The 21,125-nt window shown below is 55.3% G+C and overlaps 1 protein-coding gene across 3 annotated transcripts; it reads left to right on the plus strand.

Annotated features, from left to right (window-relative positions):
* The first annotated feature begins 5,981 nt into the window (after positions 1-5,981).
* LOC116941542 (potassium voltage-gated channel subfamily V member 1) lies at positions 5,982-21,026 on the plus strand. 3 transcript variants are annotated; one of them, XM_032952695.2, is made up of 3 exons: positions 5,982-6,466; positions 11,615-12,874; positions 17,018-21,026. In XM_032952695.2, the coding sequence occupies exons 2-3, from the start codon at positions 11,689-11,691 to the stop codon at positions 17,563-17,565; spliced, it is 1,734 nt and encodes a 577-aa protein (XP_032808586.1). In that variant the 5' UTR covers positions 5,982-6,466; positions 11,615-11,688; the 3' UTR covers positions 17,566-21,026. The 3 variants fall into 3 exon arrangements, with proteins under 3 accessions (XP_032808586.1, XP_032808587.1, XP_075922751.1); XM_032952696.2 differs by lacking the exon at positions 5,982-6,466 and adding an exon at positions 6,477-8,405; XM_076066636.1 differs by lacking the exon at positions 5,982-6,466 and having other exon boundaries at positions 10,882-12,874.
* The last annotated feature ends 99 nt before the right edge of the window (positions 21,027-21,125 follow it).

Genomic DNA, 21,125 nt, shown 5'->3' on the forward strand with positions numbered 1-21,125 from the left:
TTCGAAGGTTTATTCAGTCTACTGAGCCTTGTTAAAAAAAGGGTCAATATTAACCGTTGATTTGGGTCCCGTTGAATCGAGGAACCGTCCGACCAAGTCGAGGGCACGTCGAGTCAAAAACAGATTCAGCCAATCGTCGTTAGGCTGGGTGCTGCTATACGGCCACAGACTGTGAAGCTTCTTCGTGTTCAGCCCGCTCATAACAATGTTCGTCTTCCGACTGCCTCGACATCACGAGAATTGATTTTGACACGCACCACCACCACCACCCCGCAAGATTTTCTGACCGGGGGTTGCGAATCGCGGGAAAATATATAATTATTGCTAAAAATGTGATTTATTTTTAATACCGCTTACCACGTGGTTCATATACAAAAACCGAAACCACCACCCACCCCAAACAAAAGCATTCAACCGAGCAAACAAACAACACCAGTGTAATTTTTTTAGAAGAAGCGTAGAGAAAAAATAATTAGCAAAGCAATCGTGCGCAAATGCATATTCAGATACAAATAACGCGAAAACTCAACAACGCTGCAAATGAGCCAATTCTGCTGCTCCCTTCTCAGATCAACGGCCAGCGACAAAATTACAACTCCGCAATAACCGCGGAGTCAATGGCGTGGAATGCGAGTGGGGGCGCGAGGAAAGGGGTGGCTGTGGTGGTGATATTGGTGATGGAAAGGTGGAGGGTTGGTGCTGGAGGCGGTGACTTTTTTGGTGATGGACGGTTGGTGGGTAGACTGACTGAGATGACCTGCAGATGCACCAGCTGCGCTCCCCAGTGTGCCAACCCTCTGCGTTTTAGCCGCCTGGCGCTCCGATCGTTGTTGTTGATCGTCGCTTCTCTGCCCTCCATTTTTGTTGAAGGGCAACTGCCTTCAACTGCCCAGCGTTCGCAAGCCTCTTCGATAGAGGCGTTCTTGACACTGCTGGTACCAGTTTTCGACACAATAGGGGGCACAGTTGGTGCGTCTGCCAGAATGCCCTGGTGGTCCCCTTCTTTAAGTCAGTCAACCCATGGCATCTGGGTCTCTTCTCTGACCTCCTGCCAGCGGGCCATCGACACTTCACATGGCCTCAAAGTGCACCTAGCATGGCACAAGGACCGTTGTGATGCCACCACCACTTAGTGGTGAACGGAGGTTGTGGGATGGTGCTAGAGGCGGTGGTGGTAACGCTGTGGTGAGCAGTGCCATGGGGGGAAGGCCAATTTCGATTGGCCATTCCCCTCTTGGCGGTTGTAACCACCACAGCGGCCAAAGGGGGCTCTGGACGGGTGCGAGGGGCTGGTAACCCCTCCACCTTCGATTAATTACTACTAAATCACGAAAAAAGTATCCAACTAAGTTTATGCCAGAGGCTCCGGGCGGACAGGTGTCTATGACATCTCCTGGCCAAATCCCATTTGGCGGAGCCAGGAGATTAAATCCTTACCCTCGGGGTTCCTCCAGAAACAGCAAAAGCCACTGCGGGTGGCCACGTGGAATGTTCGGACGCTCACTGTGGAGGAGAGGCTGCCACTCCTATGTTGGGAGCTGGACTGGTACCGCCTGGATCTCTGTGGTATTCAGGAGATCCAGTGGACCGGCTCTGCCTCCTACTACCATGAGGCAGGAGACTACCAAACAACAGGGAGTGGCTCTTCTTCTGAACAAAAGAATCAAGGGGCATGAGAGCGTGAGGTGTGGGAAGCTGTAAGCCCAGGCTACTTTGGGCTCGCCTTCCCATCAACCATAGGCGAGGAGTGTGGTCGTAGTTACTTATGCCCCCACCGAAGATGCCCATCAGTGGAGGGATATGCAGGCAAGGCCGATGAGTCAGATGCCTTCTATGACCTCCTGTCACAGGTGCTAGCTAAAGTGGCCCATCGGGATAGAGTTATCCTGTTGGGTGACTTCAATGCTCGAGTTGGTCATGATGCTAGCACGTGGTCTGCAGTGATTGGAAGGAATGGGCCAGATCAGCTCAATAACAACGGCAGGAGGCTGCTAGATTTGTCTGCAGCCCATGGGTTTGTAATTACCAACACGCTCTTCCGGCATTGGCGCATCCGCACAACATCATGGTTGCATGCCGGGTCCAAGCAAGAACATCTGCTGGACTACACAGTGATGGAAGAGCGGATGCGGGTCCTCGTCCTTGACAACAGGACCTACCATGGAGCTGATCTGCCCACTGACCATCGACTTGTCATCTGTAAGATGTGCCTGCCATTCTTCCACTCTGGTGGTGGGTGTACACCCAGGACCCCATTCAAACCCTTAGTGGCATGATCTCAGCTAGCTGATGAAAGTTGCAAGCGATAATTTAATCATCGTTTGCGGCTGGGGTTGGCATTGTCCCCCACTCCTCCTGATGTCGACGGGAAATGGGCGAGGTTTAGGACTGTGGCTCATGCAGCTGCAATGGCTGCTTTGTGTACACGGTCCAGGCCTCTCCAGAGGCCCTGGCTGACAGAGGAGGTGTTCAAGCTGGCTGAGAAAAAGCGACAGGCTTACTCTCATTGGCTACAGCATCCCACGTCGAAGAATGAGGAGACTTACCGCAGCCTTTGCTCGGAGGTTCGGAGAGCCGTGAGGCACTGCAAGGATTGGTGTGATCGCGGGTTGCTGAGGAGATAGAGTCTGCCTCAATGGCCCGCAATCACAAATCGCTCTTTAATTCCATAAAAAAAAGTTACTTGCAGCGCCACACTTATTACCATCAATCTCCGACCCCCAGGAACAGGTTTGCAGATTTGCTGAGCATTTCTGTGAGGTCCTGAGGGAGGGGGAATGCCTCGCGCTGGATAACAACGTGGGACAAGGTGAGGATGACCCTGCCGAGGCTGCTGTGCCCCAAATATTGGAAAAAGAAGTCACCCCCTGTGAGTGGCTGGTTGAGGTGCCATTTGTTGAGGAAGTCGTCAAGGTGATCCAGAGTCTGAGACCAGGAAAAGCACCGAGCAGACATGATCTCCCAAGCGAAATGCTGAGGGAGGGTGGCGTTTGTGCACAGACTACCCTACATGACATCATAACAAATCTAGACCACTGGACGGGTTCCGCAGGATTGGAAGAATGCCCTGGTGGTCCCCCTCTTTAAGAACAGACTGCAACAACTACAGAGGCATCTCGCTCCTCAGTGTGCCGGGAAAGGTCCTGGCAAGGATGATTCAACATCGCCTTGCTAGGCACGCTGAGGAGAGGCTTGCTGAGCCGCAATGTGGTTTCAGGAAAGGGCGGTCCTGCACAGATGCCATATTTTCTGTCCTTCTGCTACAGCAGAGGTGTAGGGAATTCCAACAAGACCTACATCTCTGCTTTATTGACCTGATCAAGGCCTATGATACCATCAGTCGGCCTGGGCTCTGGGTTGTTCTTCGTGCTTTCAGAGTCCCTGACCCTCTGCTCACGATCATTAAGGACCTTCATGATGGTGAGCGGGCCCGGGTAAAACTATGTGGCTGGGAGTCGGAGCCATTCCCTATCCACCTTGGGGTGCGACAGGGATGTCCTCTGGCTCTCACATTATTTAACATCTATTTCAACCACGTAGTTTGTGAAGCATTCAATAGCTGTACCGGAGGAATTTCCATCTGGTACAGATACAATGGGAAGCTGATCGATGCCCGGGTGCGGTCAAGGGATGACTCCCTATTGCTGAACCATGTTATCTATGCCGATGATCTGGTAATTGCTGCTCACTCAGAGGAGGAGTTGGAGGCGCTGCTGCTGAACCTGGAGCTTGCCACAAAGAGGTGGGGACTTATCATCAGCGCCACCAAAACTAAGCACCTGCCTGGGTATTTTGTACCATCGGACACTCTACCCTCACAACTCCCAATTGGTGATGGGGCAGTTGTGGAGAGAGTGGAGAGTTCCCCATACCTGAGCAGTGTGCTCATGACCGCCTCCGGTTTAACAGCAGAGGTCTCATTCCAAATCAGTCGAGCGGCATTATCTTTTCATCGGTTTCGTAACGCTGTGTGGAAGCTACCTGGTCTGTCGCTCTGCACGAAGCTTCAGGTCTTCTCGGCCAGAGTCATTCCCTCCCTTCTCTATGCTTTAGAAACGTGGACCCCCCGAATGGAACATCTTTGCCGGTTAGAAACATTTAGGCTTTCCTACCTACGATCCATCCTGGGTTTAATCAGGCTGGATTGTGAGAGTAGCTCACAAATCCTTGAAAGATCTGGACAAAGTCCCATCGGTGAGCTCTTCTGGCAGGCAAGGCTGCGTTGGCTGGGTCATGTAGCCCGCATGCCCAGCCACCGCATGCCTAAACAGCTTTTGTTCGGCCGGATCGAGGGGGCTAAACGGGCTCGGCACGGGCTAGAGAAGCGATGGAGTGATGTGGTACAGGAAGATGTGGAGCTGAGTGGACTTGCTGATGACTGGTACCAGCGGTGTCAAGATCGGTCTCTGTGGAGGAGGCTCGTGAAGGACGATACTGGGCTAATGGAGGCAGTCGCCCTCTAACAGCAACGGAGGGGATGGTGCTAGAGGTGGTGGTAGTTGGGAGATGGTGCTAGAGGCGGTGGTAGTGGTGGTAGTGGAGGGATGGTGGTAGAGGTGGTGGTAGTGGTGGGATGGTGCTCGAGGCGGTGGTGGTGGTGGTAGTGGTGGTAGTGGAGGGATGGTGCTAGAGGCAGTGGTGGTGGTAGTTGAGGGATGGTGCTAGAGGCGGTGGTGGTAGTGGAAGGATGGTGCTAGAGGTGGTGGTGGTAGTGGAAGGATGGTGCTAGAGGTGGTGGTAGTTGAGAGATGGTGCTAGAGGCGGTGGTGGTGGTAGTGGTGGGATGGTGCTAGAGGCGGTGGTGGTGGTAGTGGAGGGATGGTGCTAGAGGCGGTAATGGTGGTAGTGGAGGGATGGTGCTAGAGGCGGTGGTGGTAGTGGTGGTGGTAGTGGTGGGATGGTGGTAGAGGCGGTGGTGGTGGTAGTGGAGGGATGGTGCTAGAGGCGGTGGTGGTGGTAGTGGAGGGATGGTGCTAGAGGCGGTGGTGGTGGTAGTGGAGGGATGGTGCTAGAGGCGGTGGTGGTGGTAGTGGTGGTGGTAGTGGAGGGATGGTGCTAGAGGTGGTGGTGGTAGTGGAGGGATGGTGCTAGAGGTGGTGGTGGTGGTGGTGGTAGTGGTGGGATGGTGCTAGAGGCGGTGGTGGTGGTGGTAGTGGTGGTGGTAGTGGAGGGATGGTGCTAGAGGTGGTAGTGGTGGTGGTAGTGGTGGTAGTGGAGGGATGGTGCTAGAGGCAGTGGTGGTGATAGTTGAGGGATGGTGCTAGAGGTGGTGGTGGTAGTGGAAGGATGGTGCTAGAGGTGGTGGTGGTAGTTGAGGGATGGTGCTAGAGGCGGTGGTGGTGGTAGTGGTGGGATAGTGCTAGAGGCGGTGGTAGTAGAGGGATGGTGCTAGAGGCGGTGATGGTGGTAGTGGAGGGATGGTGCTAGAGGCGGTGATGGTGGTAGTGGAGGGATGGTGCTAGAGGCGGTGATGGTGGTAGTGGAGGGATGGTGCTAGAGGCGGTGGTGGTGGTAGTGGAGGGATGGTGCTTGAGGCGGTGGTGGTGGTAGTGGTGGTGGTAGTGGAGGGATGGTGCTAGAGGTGGTGGTAGTGGAGGGATGGTGCTAGAGGCGGTGGTGGTGGTGGGATGGTGGTAGTGGTGGTGGTAGTGGTGGTGGTAGTGGAGGGATGGTGCTAGAGGCGGTGGTGGTGGTGGTAGTGGTGGTGGTAGTGGAGGGATGGTGCTAGAGGCGGTGGTGGTGGTAGTGGAGGGATGGTGCTAGAGGCGGTGGTGGTGGTAGTGGAGGGATGGTGCTAGAGGTGGTGGTAGTGGTGGTGGTAGTGGAGGGATGGTGCTAGAGGCGGTGGTGGTGGTGGTGGTAGTGGAGGGATGGTGCTAGAGGCGGTGGTGGTGGTAGTGGAGGGATGGTGCTAGAGGCGGTGGTGGTGGTAGTGGAGGGATGGTGCTAGAGGTGGTGGTGGTAGTGGTGGTGGTAGTGGAAGGATGGTGCTAGAGGCGGTGGTCGCTGTCGTGGTGATGAAGGTTTGGCGGCGGTGGGGGGGGGGCAACAGAAAAATCCACGTGGCAACACTTTAACGCCACCCTCCTGCCCCCAGCTCACCCTCCATCCCCGCCCCTGCCACAACGCGTGCGGCCGCGTTTGACTGGGCGTGGGAGCTGGACGGCAAATGGGCTGCTGCTGCTGCTCGTGGAGAGAGAGTTGAGTGGGTGTTGGGCGCTCCCTCCGCTTGCTCTGCGCCACTCTCGTGACTGAAAAGGGGAGCGTGGGTGGTGGTGGTAGGGGGGGGGAGATCCGTGAGCTGCTGCTGCTGCCGCTACACGCGGAGGCTCGCGGAGATCGCCAAGAGACGCGAGCCGAGGGTGACGGCCATGCGCTGGCTCCGTCCCGTGACCGCGTGCGCCGCCACGAAGAGGAGACGTGCGGAGTGGCTGTGCGGGACGAGGCTGCGCTGTCATTCCAACAGGTGAGATGAGTGAGCGAATGAGATGGCGAGTAGGGTGGGTGCGTGTATGTGTGGGTCGGTGAATGAGTGAGTGATATGGTGAGTGAAATGGGGAGGGGGGGTGTGAGTCGGTGGGTGGATGAGTGGGTGAGCGAGTGAGCGTGTGAATTATTGATGGTTAATTGGGCGGGTGAGTGGGTGGCTGAATGAGTGGGTAAGTGAATGAATTAGGGAGTAGATGACTGAGCGAGTCAGTGGGTGAGTGGGTGAGTTAATGACTGGGTCAATAATTGGTTGGACGAATGAGTGAATTCGTAAGTTGATGGGTGGCTGTATGACAATGGGTGAGAATGGATGTATGATTGATACTTGAGTGAATGAGTGGGTGAAATGTTTGGTATTTCAGTGAATGGGTGAGTGTGCAAGTGAGCCAAGGAGTGGGTGAATGAGTGAGTGTGATTCGTAATGGGGAGCGTTAATGTCGTGGTTAGCGTACCGTGTTACAGAACCGGCGACATGAGTTCCATTCCAGCTCACGATTAGTAACAGTGGAGATTATCTGAACTGTTCCTGGGCCTCCCCTAGATCGACTCAGCCTCACATGAGTACCTCGTGCGGCGTGTAAACATCGCCACTGGGGAGACAAAGGTCAGACGGGCGTGGTGCTGGCCACCCACCCCCTCGTGTGACGTAGGTGTTCGCTAACGGGCACTTGTCCCAACAGTTTGCTAAAGACTATACGGGGGATCTTTGTCTTGGTTTTGCGATGGGTAAGTAGGTGAGTGAATGCGGGTGCCGCACCAGACTCCGGCGTTCATGTTTGGAACTCTGCAATGCACGTGACATCTGTTCTACTCTGAACATATAGGATCCCATATTTTATCAACCGGGTGTGTCAGCCCAGATGAACAACGTATAATATGTGCAAGGGAGAGTCGGGTAATGACGGTGGTCTATCACAATGGACGTTGCCTCTCTACGGATTGAGCTTCGGGACAGATTATACAAACTTGTCAAGGGGTTTGTTTGATTATTCCCACCACGAGGCATTACTGAGCGAGCGGTAACATTTCATAAATCGAATTACGTGAGATCGGGGAGGTGCCGCTGTCTATTTGTGCATTGTGACATCATTACGTAGCCATTAGCGCGACTTCCCGAAAATCAAATCACGAAGTAATTCACACGTTTATGTTTGTTGCGTTAAAAGTCTGTTGATTAAATACTTCGCTGTTGGACGCGCAGACACGCACGCTCCGAACCGCATTCAATCGTCGAGCACGCAAAGGCCCAGCTAACCCGAAACACGACGTTCCTCTAACGGGCACTTTTACATATAAACAGATCGCGTTGCACGCTGTTTGTTTGTCCCACGTTTCCGCGGGCCTTCGGCCGGCGCAACGCATCGCGCGCGTGAAGATATGGTGCCAAAACCGAGCGCCGTTCCGCGGCAATTTAACGCTTTTTTTGTTTGTTTGTGAGAAACACAAAAAAATGTAAGCCAGGGCACGTCGCGGCAACAGCGCGCGCCGCTCTCGAGCGTTCTTCACCGTGACGACGCACGCGTGTGCACGAGTACCCGGGTCGCTTGGGTGATTAATCCGTTTGTTTGTTTGTTTGTTTTGCCACGATTTGGAATCGCGTCCAGCTAAGCGTTCCGTGTGCTCACCGCTGAGTCGCCGTGCACGCAACCCACGGGGTTTCACTTCCCCGGCGCAGTCGCTCAGTGACTCGGCATTGACCAAAGCTCGCGCGCCACGTGCCGATGCAAGTGGCCGTTAAAGGCCCCGCGACACCTTTAGTCGTTCACGAGAGGCGGGGGCATTTTGAGCAACAACAACAAAAAGTCCAAGGAGCTACGCGGGCGTGATGCTCGCTGTGTGCTCGGCCGATTCTCAAGCGGCTGGGCTCCAGCTCAATCGGAGTGGCGCCTTCCCATCGTGCCGAGCGGCGTAGCGAGGTAGGGTCCACGCGTCGTGGTGGTGGTGGTGGTCCAGTCCGAAAGTCGCGCGATCGTTGCATTGGATATGTAGGTGGTTTGGGGAGGGTCTTCTTCCAGCATTGGATCGACCATGGCTGAAGGCGACGATGACGATTTTTTAGCCCGAATCTAAAATACGAGTATTACTTTTTTCGACCAAAAATATATATATTCTGGGTGTTGTGATCACGATGGATGCTCGTCGTCCATATGGGGTTGGTGGATCATGACGGGATAGAGCCGGTGTGAGACACCCAGACTGTGATCATAGTGTGCAGTACAGCAAGTCGTTTTCTGCTCTACGTGTGTATAAGTTGAGTGTTCCTCACTCACGTGCGTGGGGTATATCTTCCAAAGCCCTCCGGTCTCTTCGCCAAATGACTCGAGTTTAGCATGTTATCCCGAGTGGAGGCTTAAATGAATAAACACCCCAAACAGAACCAAGCATAAAAGGGAACATCTCGTGTGATTTCAACCGGCGGTGTTTCCGAGTAACACATTTCAGTGGGATTCTACGTGCACGACCATTGGTAAGTTCATGCAAATTATTATATTGACAACAATGCTGATATGTCAGACAATGAAAGAGAAACGATAAACTACGATTTTTTTTTACCAAGTAATGTTCAATGAGCTATGTAGCTCTATTTCAGAAACAACCTGATCACAACGAAGTGGTTTATCACGTGGAAATTTATAGCAGCTAAATACTCGAAACGCGTGATGTTGTTGATTGTTGTTGGAGGGAAAAACGGGAGGACCCGGAGAAATCCACGCGACCACGGGGAGAGAAAGACACGCAAACTCCAAATATACAGCAGGCATCAGGGTTCGAACCCACAACCTCCTGCACACCCGGCGAGGGAGTTAACATTTCGGCCACCGCGGCACCCCATTATTTTGAAGGTTATGAGCTGGGTGGTAAGGATCGGATGAATAACGATCCCACAATGACGCTGACAGGAGCGGAGCCCGGCGTGCAATCTCCAAGACCAAATGTGGAGCGCTTTGTCCGGGTGCTCCAACTGCTGCCTCCCCACACGCTAAGCGCTAAAGAATGGAATTGACCAAACATCGCATGGCAGAATGATCCTGACAATAACAACAACAACAACGACAGCAAAACGGTCTCGAGACCCAGTGGGACTCTCCTGGATAAATGAGGGGCATTATTCAAACACATGACCATATTTGTGGTGTTATCGATTTACACGCCCGTGTCGGATGGAGAGCGCAGCTTTTTTGATGCAGGAATGATCGTTTTGGGAGCGTGCCAAAAATGCAACAGCACGACCACATCGCCACGTATAATGCGTGGTTGCTCCTCGTTAATTTAAATTCACTGGCAGCTGATGCAGTAAAAAAAATGTTCTCCCTGCTCCAGAGAGCAGGAAACGGTTGCTCCTCTACACTGAAAGCCCTGTGCCAGTGGGCAGGAAATCCATATTCCTATGGCGAGCGGGGGAGTCACGCCAAACCACACCAACAGGACGGCCACCAAAAATATCCACGTAAAGTGGTCCTCGTTTTTAAATTCGCTGTGTCTCAACCACCCCCAACCCCCGCCGCACGCGGGAGTTGAACTCGCGACCTTCCTCATTTGTGAGCTCAAACCCCCGAGTCGCAACGCCACGCGGACGCCACAGCCCTGAGCGGCGCGCTCAAAGGCGCAGCCCCTGCAAGTTGACTTTGTCACACCACTGTTGGCGGAAGGGGCCCTCCGCTCGAGGGAGCTATCCACGCACGTCTAGGAAGAGGCTGCGAGTACCCACGCGTTACCCCACCACACCGCGACATGCCCATTCGCGACCCAATTGCTGCGGTGGAACCATTTATTCACACGGGGTTCATTTACAGCCGGGCTTCACCCGCAGAGGCCGTGCGGGTGGGGATTTAAGAAACGTGCTCCCTTGTTTCAGCTGCCGCGCGAGGTGATGGAGTCGAACCGGCGGCCTCCGGATCGCAAGTGCAATGCGCTGTTAAACCATTTTCACCACGGGTGGCCGTCAATAACCGAACGCCTCTCTTAATTGGCTCAATAGTGGGAATGCATGCCGTACATCAGTTAGCACTTGAGACCAGTTTGGATCTCATTAAGCCCCGTGACTGCCTGCCTCAGTTATCCCAAATGTCCCACACATCAGTCCCGATGTGTTGTGTAGATCACACGCATCGGTGTGTGGAGTGAACGTCTGGGGAGCGGTCGTATGGTGGTTAGCGTGCTGCGCTACGAACCCGGTGACTCGAGTTGGAGTGCCGTTCACGGCCAATATCGGTGACGAATATCCGAACCGGTCCTGGGCCGTCACAAGGTCGACTCGACCTTAACGAGTTACCTCGCGAGGAGCTTAAACTTCAGCACTGGGGAGACAAAGGCGGGCCGGGCGCGGTGCTGATCACCCCCCCTTCCCTCGTGTGCCGTGCCGGCTTTAATATATCCAGTACGTATGTGAGGGGTTGGTGGCGCAGTGGTTAGAGCACTGCGCCACGAACTCAGAGGTCTGCGCACGATGCGTGTCCGGCCACGGCTAACAAGAGCACGTGCACCAGGGAGACGGAGCGATGGCGTCGAAGCTCGTGGGCAGCTGCTGGGTGGATTCCCGCATCGCAGGGGTCGCGTTAGATGGCGGCGGCTGCTTGGGGAGGCCTTCGTCCAGCAGTGGATCGACCATGGTCGATGGTGACGATGATATCACCCGAGCGTGAATTGGGCAACGGGTGCGGTGCTGAGTGCGGCGCAGCGTGTTGGGTGTCACGATTCTCTGGAGGATGACACACGAGCCGACACGTGCTCGTAACCACCACTCGCTCTCTACCTGCAAAGACAAATTCCCCACACCCCCATAGCCTTTAACAAACTGTAGGGGCGAGTGCTGTTTGCGAGCACCTGTTAAGGCCGGAGCGGCACCCGAGGGAGTGGGTCACCAACACCACGACCCACGACCTGCCGCCTTTATCTCCCTTAGTGGCAATGTTTATACGTCGCACCTGATACGAATGTGTGGCTGAGTAGACCTAAGGGAGGCCCAGGAACAGTTCAGATAATCGTCACTGATGTTGGTCGTGGCGAGCGGGAATCAATTTCAGTTCGCCGGATTCTATGCGTAGCGCACTAACCACTGCGCATTCCCTCTCTCTGCACACACGCACACACACGCGCACGCACGCACGCGCGCGTGCGCGCACAGGTAAACACCCCTGCACCCAGCACGCGGCGCGCAACGCAGAGGAGCGAGGACAAACAGAGAAGCCCCGACTGACGATGCCAGCACCCTCTTCGTACGCTCGCTCAGTCGGGCGGTTTAGCGGAGGAGGAGGAAGAGGAGTAAGAAGAAGAGGATCCCACTCGCCAGACCCGGTAGGGGACTCGAACCCGGACGGGCCCCGCGGCCTCTGCGTGAACGTGGGTGGTAGCAAGCACTTCGTGCCCCGCGAGCTGCTCGAGGCTCATCCGGACAGCCGCCTCGGGAGGCTGGCGGCCAGGTCGTCCTCCCACTCGGGCGTGACGTTCGGCGACCCCCTCGATCGCTCGGCCGTGACCGCAGCGGGAGGCCCCGAGGCGGTCGCGCCGGAGGGACCGGCGGATGGCGCTGTGCTCGGCTCGGCCGCCTTCGTCGATCTGTGCGACGACGCGGACCCCTCCTCGCGCGAGTTCTTCTTCGACCGCAGCGCCGAGACGTTCGGCTACGTCCTCGCCTTCTACCGCACGGGCCGCCTGCACGTGCACGAGGGCCTCTGCGCCGCCGCCTTCCTGCAGGAGATGGAGTACTGGGGCATCTCGGAGCCCAGCCTGGCGCGCTGCTGCCGCGACCGCTTCGGGCGCAAACGCGACACCATCCTAAGCACCGCGGCGGCTCAGCAGCAGCAACAGCAGCAGCAGTTCCCCACCGAGGAGTTCGGTTCGAAGCAGCAGGCGCAGGAGGACGAGGAGCGGCAGCTGCTGCTGACCGAGGGCGCGCGGTGCGGCCCGCTGCGGGTGCGTGTCCTCGAGCTCCTCGAGAGCCCCGAGTCGTCGCGGACGGCGCGCGCCGTGTCGCTCCTCTCCGTGAGCTTCGTGCTCCTCTCGGTGGTCAACATGTGCCTCATGACGGCCTACGAGGGCGCCGCGGCGCAGGAGGCGTTCGCGGCGCTCGAGAGCGCCTGCACCGCGTGGTTCACTGTCGAGTTCTCGTGCCGCGCCGCGTGCGCGCCCCGCAAGCTGCGCTTCCTCGCGCGCTTCTCCAACGTGGTGGACCTGCTCGCGATCGCGCCCTACTACATCACGGCGCTGATCGAGAGAGTCCAACAGCAGCAGCAGCAGCACAACTCAGGGGCCGCCGCTGCCGCCGCCGATGCTAGCGGCGGCGGTGGTGGCGGCGGCGGTGATCTCGGCAACGCGGGACGCGCGCTGCAGACTGTGCGCCTCCTTCGCGCACTGCGCCTCCTCAAGCTGGGGAGGCACTCCACGGGTACGTCCGTGTGTGTGGGTGTGTGTGGGGGTGTGTGTGTGTGGGGGGTGTGTGTGTGTGGGTGTGTGTGTGTGGGGGGTGTGGGTGTGTGTGTGTGGGGGGGTGTGTGTGGGGGTGTGTGTGGGGGTGTGTGTGTGTGTGGGGGTGTGTGTGGGGGGTGTGTGTGTGTGTGGGGGTGTGTGTGGATGTGTGTGTGGGGGTGTGTGTGTGGGGGTGTGTGTGTGTGTGTCTGGGTGTGTGTGTGCGATAGTGTAACGGTTAGCGGCTGTGCTGCGCTACGAACCCGGCGACCCGGGTTCGATTCCCGCTCACGGGCAACACCGGTGACGATTATCTGAACCGGTCCCGGGCCTCCCCTAGGTCGACTCAGCCTCAAATGAGTCCCTAGTGCCATGTGTAAATATCGCCGCTAGGGAGACAAAGGCGGCCGGGCGTGGTGTTGGCCACCCACCCCCTCGTGTCCCGTGGCGGCCTTCAGAGGTGCTCGCTAAAAGCACTTGCCCCAACGGTATGTTAAGGCTATACGGGGGATCTTTGTCTTTGTGGGTGTATACATATGTGGGGGGGGGGGGGGGGTGCGGAACCTCGGACGGATACAATGCAGCAAGTTGGCTGGGTCATGTAGCCCGCATGCCCAGACACCGTGTGACTAAACAGCTTTTGTTCGGCCGGATCGAGGAGGTTAAACGGGCGTGGCACGGGCTAGAGAAGAGATGGAGTGATGTGGTACCAGAGGACGTGGAGCTGAGTGGACTTGCCGATGACTGGTACCAGCGGTGTCAAGATCGGCTTCTATGGAGGAGGCTCGTGAAGGACGCTACTGGTTAGTTGGAGGCAGTCGCCCTACAGCAACAACGGAGGGCGGAGGAGCGACGCTCACAACAACGAGCGGAGCACCAGGTGGCGAAAACGCAGCAAGTTGGCACAGTATGGGGGTACAGCTGGTGCATCTACCAGCCAATTCAGTCAGCCAACCCACGGCACCTGGGTCTGTCCCGAGACCTCCTCTCAGCGAGCCTTCGACACTTCACGTGGCCTCAAAGTGCACCTGGCCTGGCACAGGTGACGTCACCGTAACGTAGTGGTGAATGGCGGGGTATTGGTATTGGCGTGCGTGCGTGTAGTGTGTGCTTGTTTGTGTACGTGCATGTGTACGTGTGTGCGTGGAGGGGAGCGGTAGTGTAGTGGTTAGCACGCCATGCTACGAACCCGGCGACCCGAGTTCGATTCCCTCTCACGGCCAATACCAGTGACGAATATCTGAACCGGTTCTAGGCCTCCCCTAAGTCGACTCAGCCTTAAACGCGTACCTGGTGCGGTGTGTAAACATCGCTACTTGGGAGACAAAGGCGGCCGGGCATGATGCTTGCCACCCAGCCCCTTCGTGTGCCGTTTCAGCCTTTATAGGTGTTACCCGCTAACATCACCTGCCCCAACATTCTGTTGAGGCTGTACGGGGGATCAATGTGATGCAGCATTGTTAGTAAATCAACCCTTGCCAGTATTGCGTTGCACTGTTGCTGGACCACACGAACCGATGACGTGAAAATAAAGTTTGGCTGAGCCCCTCTGCAAGTTCATCACGGTGGAGACCCGAGGTTTAAATCCGCCTGCCACTTCAGATAGAACCGGATTCTCAAGTGCAGGGATCTGATGGTGTCAGGCGGTCATGGATAGCGGATTTTCTTTTATTTGATTAAGCAATTTACAAAAGTACTAGCAGCCCACGCGTCCCTTAGACGTTACAGTCCGTATGCATGTTGATTTCTTTCGCACCGTACGTAGCCAACCGTGCTAATCAGAGGTGCGGGGAAAGGACAACAAACTAAACACAAAAAGCAGTTGTAAAGAATTGTTTTCCAATCCAGATTGTTTAAAAGCGTATAGCTCCGGTGGCTTCATAATATCGAAAGGTAGAGAGTTCCACACGGCCGCAGCAGCGTATTTGAAAGCGCGCAATGCGATGACCGTCTTTGTTCGATGACCAGCAGCCAAAAGCCGCTGCTGCGAGGATATTAGCAGTTCGCGTGATGGCTTATGCCCCTTGACGAGACCAGCATGGTATTGCGGTTAATTTTGTGGCGAGCACTCTGTGTGTAATGAGTTGCAAAGAGACTGCCCGGCTTTCCCGCAAGTCCCTTGGACGTTTACCGCCCCTTCCCTCAATCCATCCCTCCCTCCCTGTAACCGGTGATTGGCGTGAGAGGCACGGCTCTTGACCGGGCACGAAGGAGCCACGGAGCGACTCCGCAAGTCGCTGTGCGGTCTCCCTCGAGGGTGATCGCTGACGTGAATAAGGGAGCCTCTGCTGACCGTAGTGGGGGTTCCAGAAGATACCCATCTCGTAACCTCGCGAAGCACGCGCCAGAATTAAACAAAAACAATAACAACACACTCACAGACGCGTAAATTTAACTTAAAACCCACGGAGACACGCGTGTCATTTGCAAGGGAGAACTTATAGACGTGATTAAATATCGCGTGACGCATCGTTCCACCGCAGAGCAGAACCACAGCCAGAGAGCTGAAATCGCAGTAGCAGAGTTGAATATTTACCATAGAATAACCTGACTGAAAATTCATCCGCTGACCAGCGTGGTGAAGTTTGGTCACACAACCTCATGACCACAACTTGATGACCCACCCCTGCTGGACATCTGTGAATTTCATAGCTAATCGGATTATTTCCAGGATAAATACAAATTATGATTCGGCTGTGGATTGCTAAAAGGGGCTGCTGTGTTTTAGTATTACCACGGAATGACCCCACCAGTTTCAGTTTATTTATTTTGGAATAGCCCTGTGAGCCATTCGGCTCTTGAATCGGGTGCAACCACAACAAACAAAAACAACAAAAACACGAACAAGAAAAACATGTTAAAGTGACTATGTGACTGTGCAAACAGAAAATCCATGAAAAAAAACCAGCAAAATATTCCTGAAAAAAAGCACCGTACACCAACGCTGTGTGCAAAAAATCCCAGTGGGATGCAAGTCAAACAACAACAACCACAAGAAATTTTGATTTAAAGCTTTCGTGACTGCAGGGATTAATATTCTTGGTTCTTTCGGTAAAGTCACGTAGAAGGGAAACAATAAAAAAACCTCCACTTTTGAAAAATGTTCTTGCTGTGGTTTTCACACCTGATGATGATTGCTTGTGTTGCAGTCGAAACGTCGTGAGAATTTTATTGTTTTATATTTTTATTATTTTATTGTTTCCCTTCTACGTGACTTTACCGAAAGAACCAAGAAAATATATAACAACAAGAAAACTTAGATTAAGGCCATCAGGCTAACTCCGTACTACAACAAAACAAACATGTCCAAACCAAAAAACTTTTCGAAATCACCAAAAAATAAAGCCATAATTGCAACGTAACAGTGATCACAGGGGCTGTGACCGAATGTTTATAATAAATTACATAAATAACATGTAGCACCAAATCCTAGAGCCATAGCTGGCTGCATGAGTTACTCCACAACAACAGAAGCATCAGTCGGAGTATCAAGTTTTTCAATGCACCTTTAAGATCAGCACGCTAAATCAAAATACAGATAATACTTTGCAGCGTCATCCGGAGCGAAACATTTTATTTTATTTTACGCCAATGAATAGCAGTGGCAGCTAGGGGTGTACAACTTCTCTAGAGCAGTTTTGAGAGAAGATCGCATTGGTAGCGATTTAAGTTGCAGTTTATTGGCACCAGACCAAACGTGTGAATTTAAATCACGACAGCAACACAGCATTTTGCTACCATCCAATGAAAAACGAAATCAGCACAAATACAGTTTAAAGTTACTTTCATGAAACAAACATGAATCATATTTGCAAGAGGAAACATAACAAAGACAGATCCGCAGTTTGCATACGTTACTTGACTTGGTCTGTACTGACTTTACACCTGAACCCGAGCCCCCCACGCCTGACCCTGAGCCCCCCACTCGACAGTACAGGCCCCCCCCCACACCTGACCCCGAGCCCCCCACAACTGACCCTGAGCCCCCCACTCGATAGTCCCCCCACACCTGACCCCGAGCCCCCCCCACCTGACCCCGAGCCCTCCCCCACACCTGACCCAGAGCCCCCCCCACCTGACCCCGAGTGCACCCCCCCCCCCCCACGCGTCTCTCCTCGCGCAGGGCTGCGCGCGCTGGGCACGACGCTGGCGCGCTGCTACGAGGAGGTGGGCATGCTCATGCTCTTCCTCTCCGTGGGCATCTCCATCTTCGCGGCGCTGGAGCACGCGCTCGAGGGCTCCGAGCCCAACTCGCTCTACCCGAGCGTACCCGCCGCCTGGTGGTGGGCCATCGCCTCCATGACCACGGTGGGCTACGGCGACATCCGGCCCGACACGGCGGCGGGCAAGGCGGTCGCCTTCCTCTGCATCCTCTTTGGCATCCTGGTGCTCGCGCTGCCCATCGCCACCATCAACGACAAGTTCTCCGAGTACTACGTGACGCTGCGGGCGCGTGACTCGTCGGCGCGGCAGGGCAAGACGCTGCGCAGGCTCGCGCGGAGCCTCTCGCAGGAGCGCCTCGCCGCCGCCGCCGCCGCGGCCACCGTGGCCGGCGCCGGCGGCGACGGCGGGAGGAATCTGCGCGACGCGTACGCCCGGAGGGTCGTGAGGCTGCTGCGAGGCAGCGGTGGCGGCGGCGGCGGCGGCGCCGCCGGAGCACAGGACACATGAGACGGCTCTCCGGTGTCGTCGCCGCGCCCTTGCCTGGCCGCGCGAGACGGCGTCCACGCTCCGCGCGCCGCTCGGATCTTCGACCGTTCGAGCGACTTTTGAAGAGGAGGCCGCGAGACACGGGGCTGGAGGGAGCTCCCAGCAGCCGGAGCGAAAACGTTGGACGTCATGCAGAAGGGTGCGCGTGATTAAGCAACCGCCCAACGCTCGCGCGGGGTGGCTCGAAGGGGCTTCGTGGTGGATCAAGGGACGTGACCGTCACGTGACGCAAGTGCCTGGAGGAGATGTCGAGAAGGGAGCGTGGATCTGAGTGGAATCTCCCCGTCCGCAGGGGCCCGCTCGGACGGCCGCCTTAACACGCGAGTCTGCGGCCGAGGGCTCAACAGTCTCCGAGACGCAAGTCGCTCGCGACCGTTCGAGTTGTGGGGCCCTCCATGCCTGCCGCTCGACCGGCTCTTTGCAGGCTTGGGACATCGGCAGCTTCCGTCCTATTGAATTTAAAACATCTATCCCAAGAAATCTTTACCGACGGTCGGGATTGTCCCCTTTAGAGGGGAGGCACTTTCACCAGTAAGTGGCCCCCGATCTAGAAATTTCAAGGCTGTACCTTTACCATCACCACGTTTTTCGATGTGTGGGGACGAACTTTGTCGCCAACCGGAGGACAATCGCAGAGGGAGATCTCAAACGCCGCTAAAACGAAGGCGGCTGACCTTTAACTTGTCCCACTGCAGCGGTGTTCTTCACTGCAAGGCCTGCGGGCCACTGGCGGTCCCTGGTGGCCTTTAGTGCGGCCCCTGATGTGTGACCCCCGACATTACACAGCAAGTGAAAACACCCCGATCGTGCTGCTGTTAAACCCCCAATGGTTTCAAATGGTGTGGCGGCCCTCACACCGCTGATGATGTCTTCTCGACGAAAGTGCTCCCTGCCCCCTACCCCCCACCTCTGCAAAGTAGTCAGGAATCCTGGTCTAGTCGGTCAACGGATTCCACGAACGCTGGGACATCAGTTGCCACTGCTCAGTCCGTCACCACCGGCCGCCAGAGCGTGACCCGAGCACCGGGGGAGGGGGGGGGGTCTGTGCGGTCCACTCAGGTACCGTGGGTGGCTGCGACAAGAATTCAGGGTTGGGTAGCAGTAATGCTGCACAGATAGCCCTACTGGGAGCATACTTGCTGTGCTGTTTGCTGCCTTATACAGGCGCTGCCTGGCTTCCTTGAATGTTGAGCTGTGAAATTAATCCGTGACCTCGCAGCCAACTACATTTGACCTTTCATTAACCAAGGAGTTGCGCTCCCCTTTGCAACTCCGTCCGCATACAGAGTGGTGTTGCAATTATCACGCACGCACGCGCACACGCGCTCGTGCGTGCGCGTGCGTGTGCGCGTGCACCTGTTTAAACTGCTCGGTATATTCACGCACGTGTTTTAGGTTTTGCTGGCAGATGCTGTGTGTCCGTCCCTTGAGCAGTGCCCAGTCTTGCTGATCGCTGTTGTCAGACAGGAGCCCCGTTGTTGCAACATTGCTGACAAGCACAAGAGCACGCGCGCGTGTGTAACGGGGAGTGGTGGAGCAGCGGTTAGCGCGCTGCGCTACGAACCCGACGACCCGAGTTCGATTCCCGCTCACGGCCAACACCAAGTGACAATTATCCGAACCGGTCCTGGGCCTCCCCTAAGTCGGCTCAGTCTCAAATGAGCACCTGGTGTGATGTGTAAACATCGCCACTGGGGAGACAAAGGCGGCCGGGCGTTGTGCTGGCCACCGACCCCGTCGTGTGCCGCACTGGCCTTCATAGGTGCTCGCTAACAGCACTTGCCCCAACAATCTATTAAGGCTATACGGGGGAGGGGAGGGGGGATCTTGGTGGACGCAGCTGCCCCATACCATCCAAGCCCTGATTGGCTGCCGGTTCACTTAAAGGCTCCCTTGACCTCTCTCAACTAGAGACTACGAATTGTAAGCGGCACGTTCTCGCGACACCACCTACGGGCAGTGGTTCCAAACCTTTCCGCACCCCCCCACCACCCCCCGCTGCGCCACACCGTCAACATTGCAAAACGTGTCGGCGGTAAGAACAAAGAGCGGTCCGTGAAACAAAAACAAACAAAACACAACCCATCGCATCTGCAACAGTTCCACGGACCACTTACCACGGCCTTGCAGAGTCGCAGTAGTTTGTTGACCTGCCCCACCCTCGCCTCCGATTAGCACGGTGGGATACGTACGGAGGGAAAGAGGTACACACACAGGTTGGGAACTTCTGCCTTTGGACGTTTACGGTGGTCCCGCTATAATCCGTGTACCCATTCCGTACGTTGCCCCTGCCTCGACAGCCCCTGTTTTGGAAGCTCCGTCTCGTCTGATCTTGAGCTTCGTGTCTCGCGTGAAGGTTTTCGTCGAAGTCTTTTGTCGAGTTCCACGTTCGCCACTGGTGCCTGCCGCCAATGCTGGCCGAAGCGACTCGGGTGCAATCGTCCAAGGATGGGGGGGGGGGGTTACAGAATCGGAATATCAGAATATTTATACTGGAGGAGGAATCCGATGAGCTATGAAGCTCTTTTTCACAGATGTCCAGTCGGGGCATGTCAGAACGTTACAACAACAAACACTGCACAAAACATGATAGGAGTGCAATATATAGGCAAGGTTAACAAATCAATAAAAATATACAGATTCAAGTAAACAATTGACTTCATTATATATAATTAGGTAAAGGCCCACTGAGCCATTGGCTTATTTTTCAGGAGCGACCTGGCCACAAGTGATAGCTCAACGAAGTGGCTTATCATGTGGAAATCCACAGCAGCAAAATAATCTATATATTCTAATTGCGGAGGGGAAAAAGCGAAGGACCCGGAGAAAATAATCCACGTCGACCACGGGGAAAACACGCAAACTCCAAATATACAGCAGGCGTCAGGGTCGGGATCGAGCTCCCGACCTTCCGCATACCAGGCAAGGAAGATGACACCCACACCATCGTTGGTCCGCTGATTATATTGCTCGGAGCAACCAAAAGGCCACGAGGCAAGAGCGATTGCACCCAAGATATACTTTACTGAAAGGTCCTGGGAATCCTCAGTGAATCGATGTATTGCTGGAAGTCGACTGTGGCATGTGGTCTTGCCTGTGGATTCGCAGCTGAGAATGTAAGCGTTGAGAAGTCTCGTTTGAGTCTGGACATAGGCCTGTTGCCCCGTGCGTGCAGACATATTTATCACACCCTACAGAGAGACGGGTAATGGGGTTTCCCATAACTCTGTGCTGTGACGCCCACGCATTAGCTGTGCATTCAATTTGCTTTCCTAGACTTGCACTTTAAATGTATCGTACGTTCACCGTTCATGTCGTGTTCAGAGGAAGTGTAACGTGTCTGTGAATTTGCACAATTCTGTGGTAACCGCTCCTTCACGGTGGCAGCGGGCATAACATGAACGGCGTGAGAAACCATTTGACCCCCGCCCCCCGCGTGTGATTTCTCCATTTTGTCGTCGTCTTCATCTTCAGTCGCCACTTGAACGCCGCTCCTCCGTCACCACGGGGGCAAGCCCTCC

This window comes from Petromyzon marinus, chromosome 12 (genome assembly GCF_048934315.1).
Source record: "Petromyzon marinus isolate PM22_M1 ecotype Great Lakes invasive population chromosome 12, UKy_Petmar_22M1.pri1.0, whole genome shotgun sequence".
Taxonomy (NCBI): domain Eukaryota; kingdom Metazoa; phylum Chordata; class Hyperoartia; order Petromyzontiformes; family Petromyzontidae; genus Petromyzon; species Petromyzon marinus.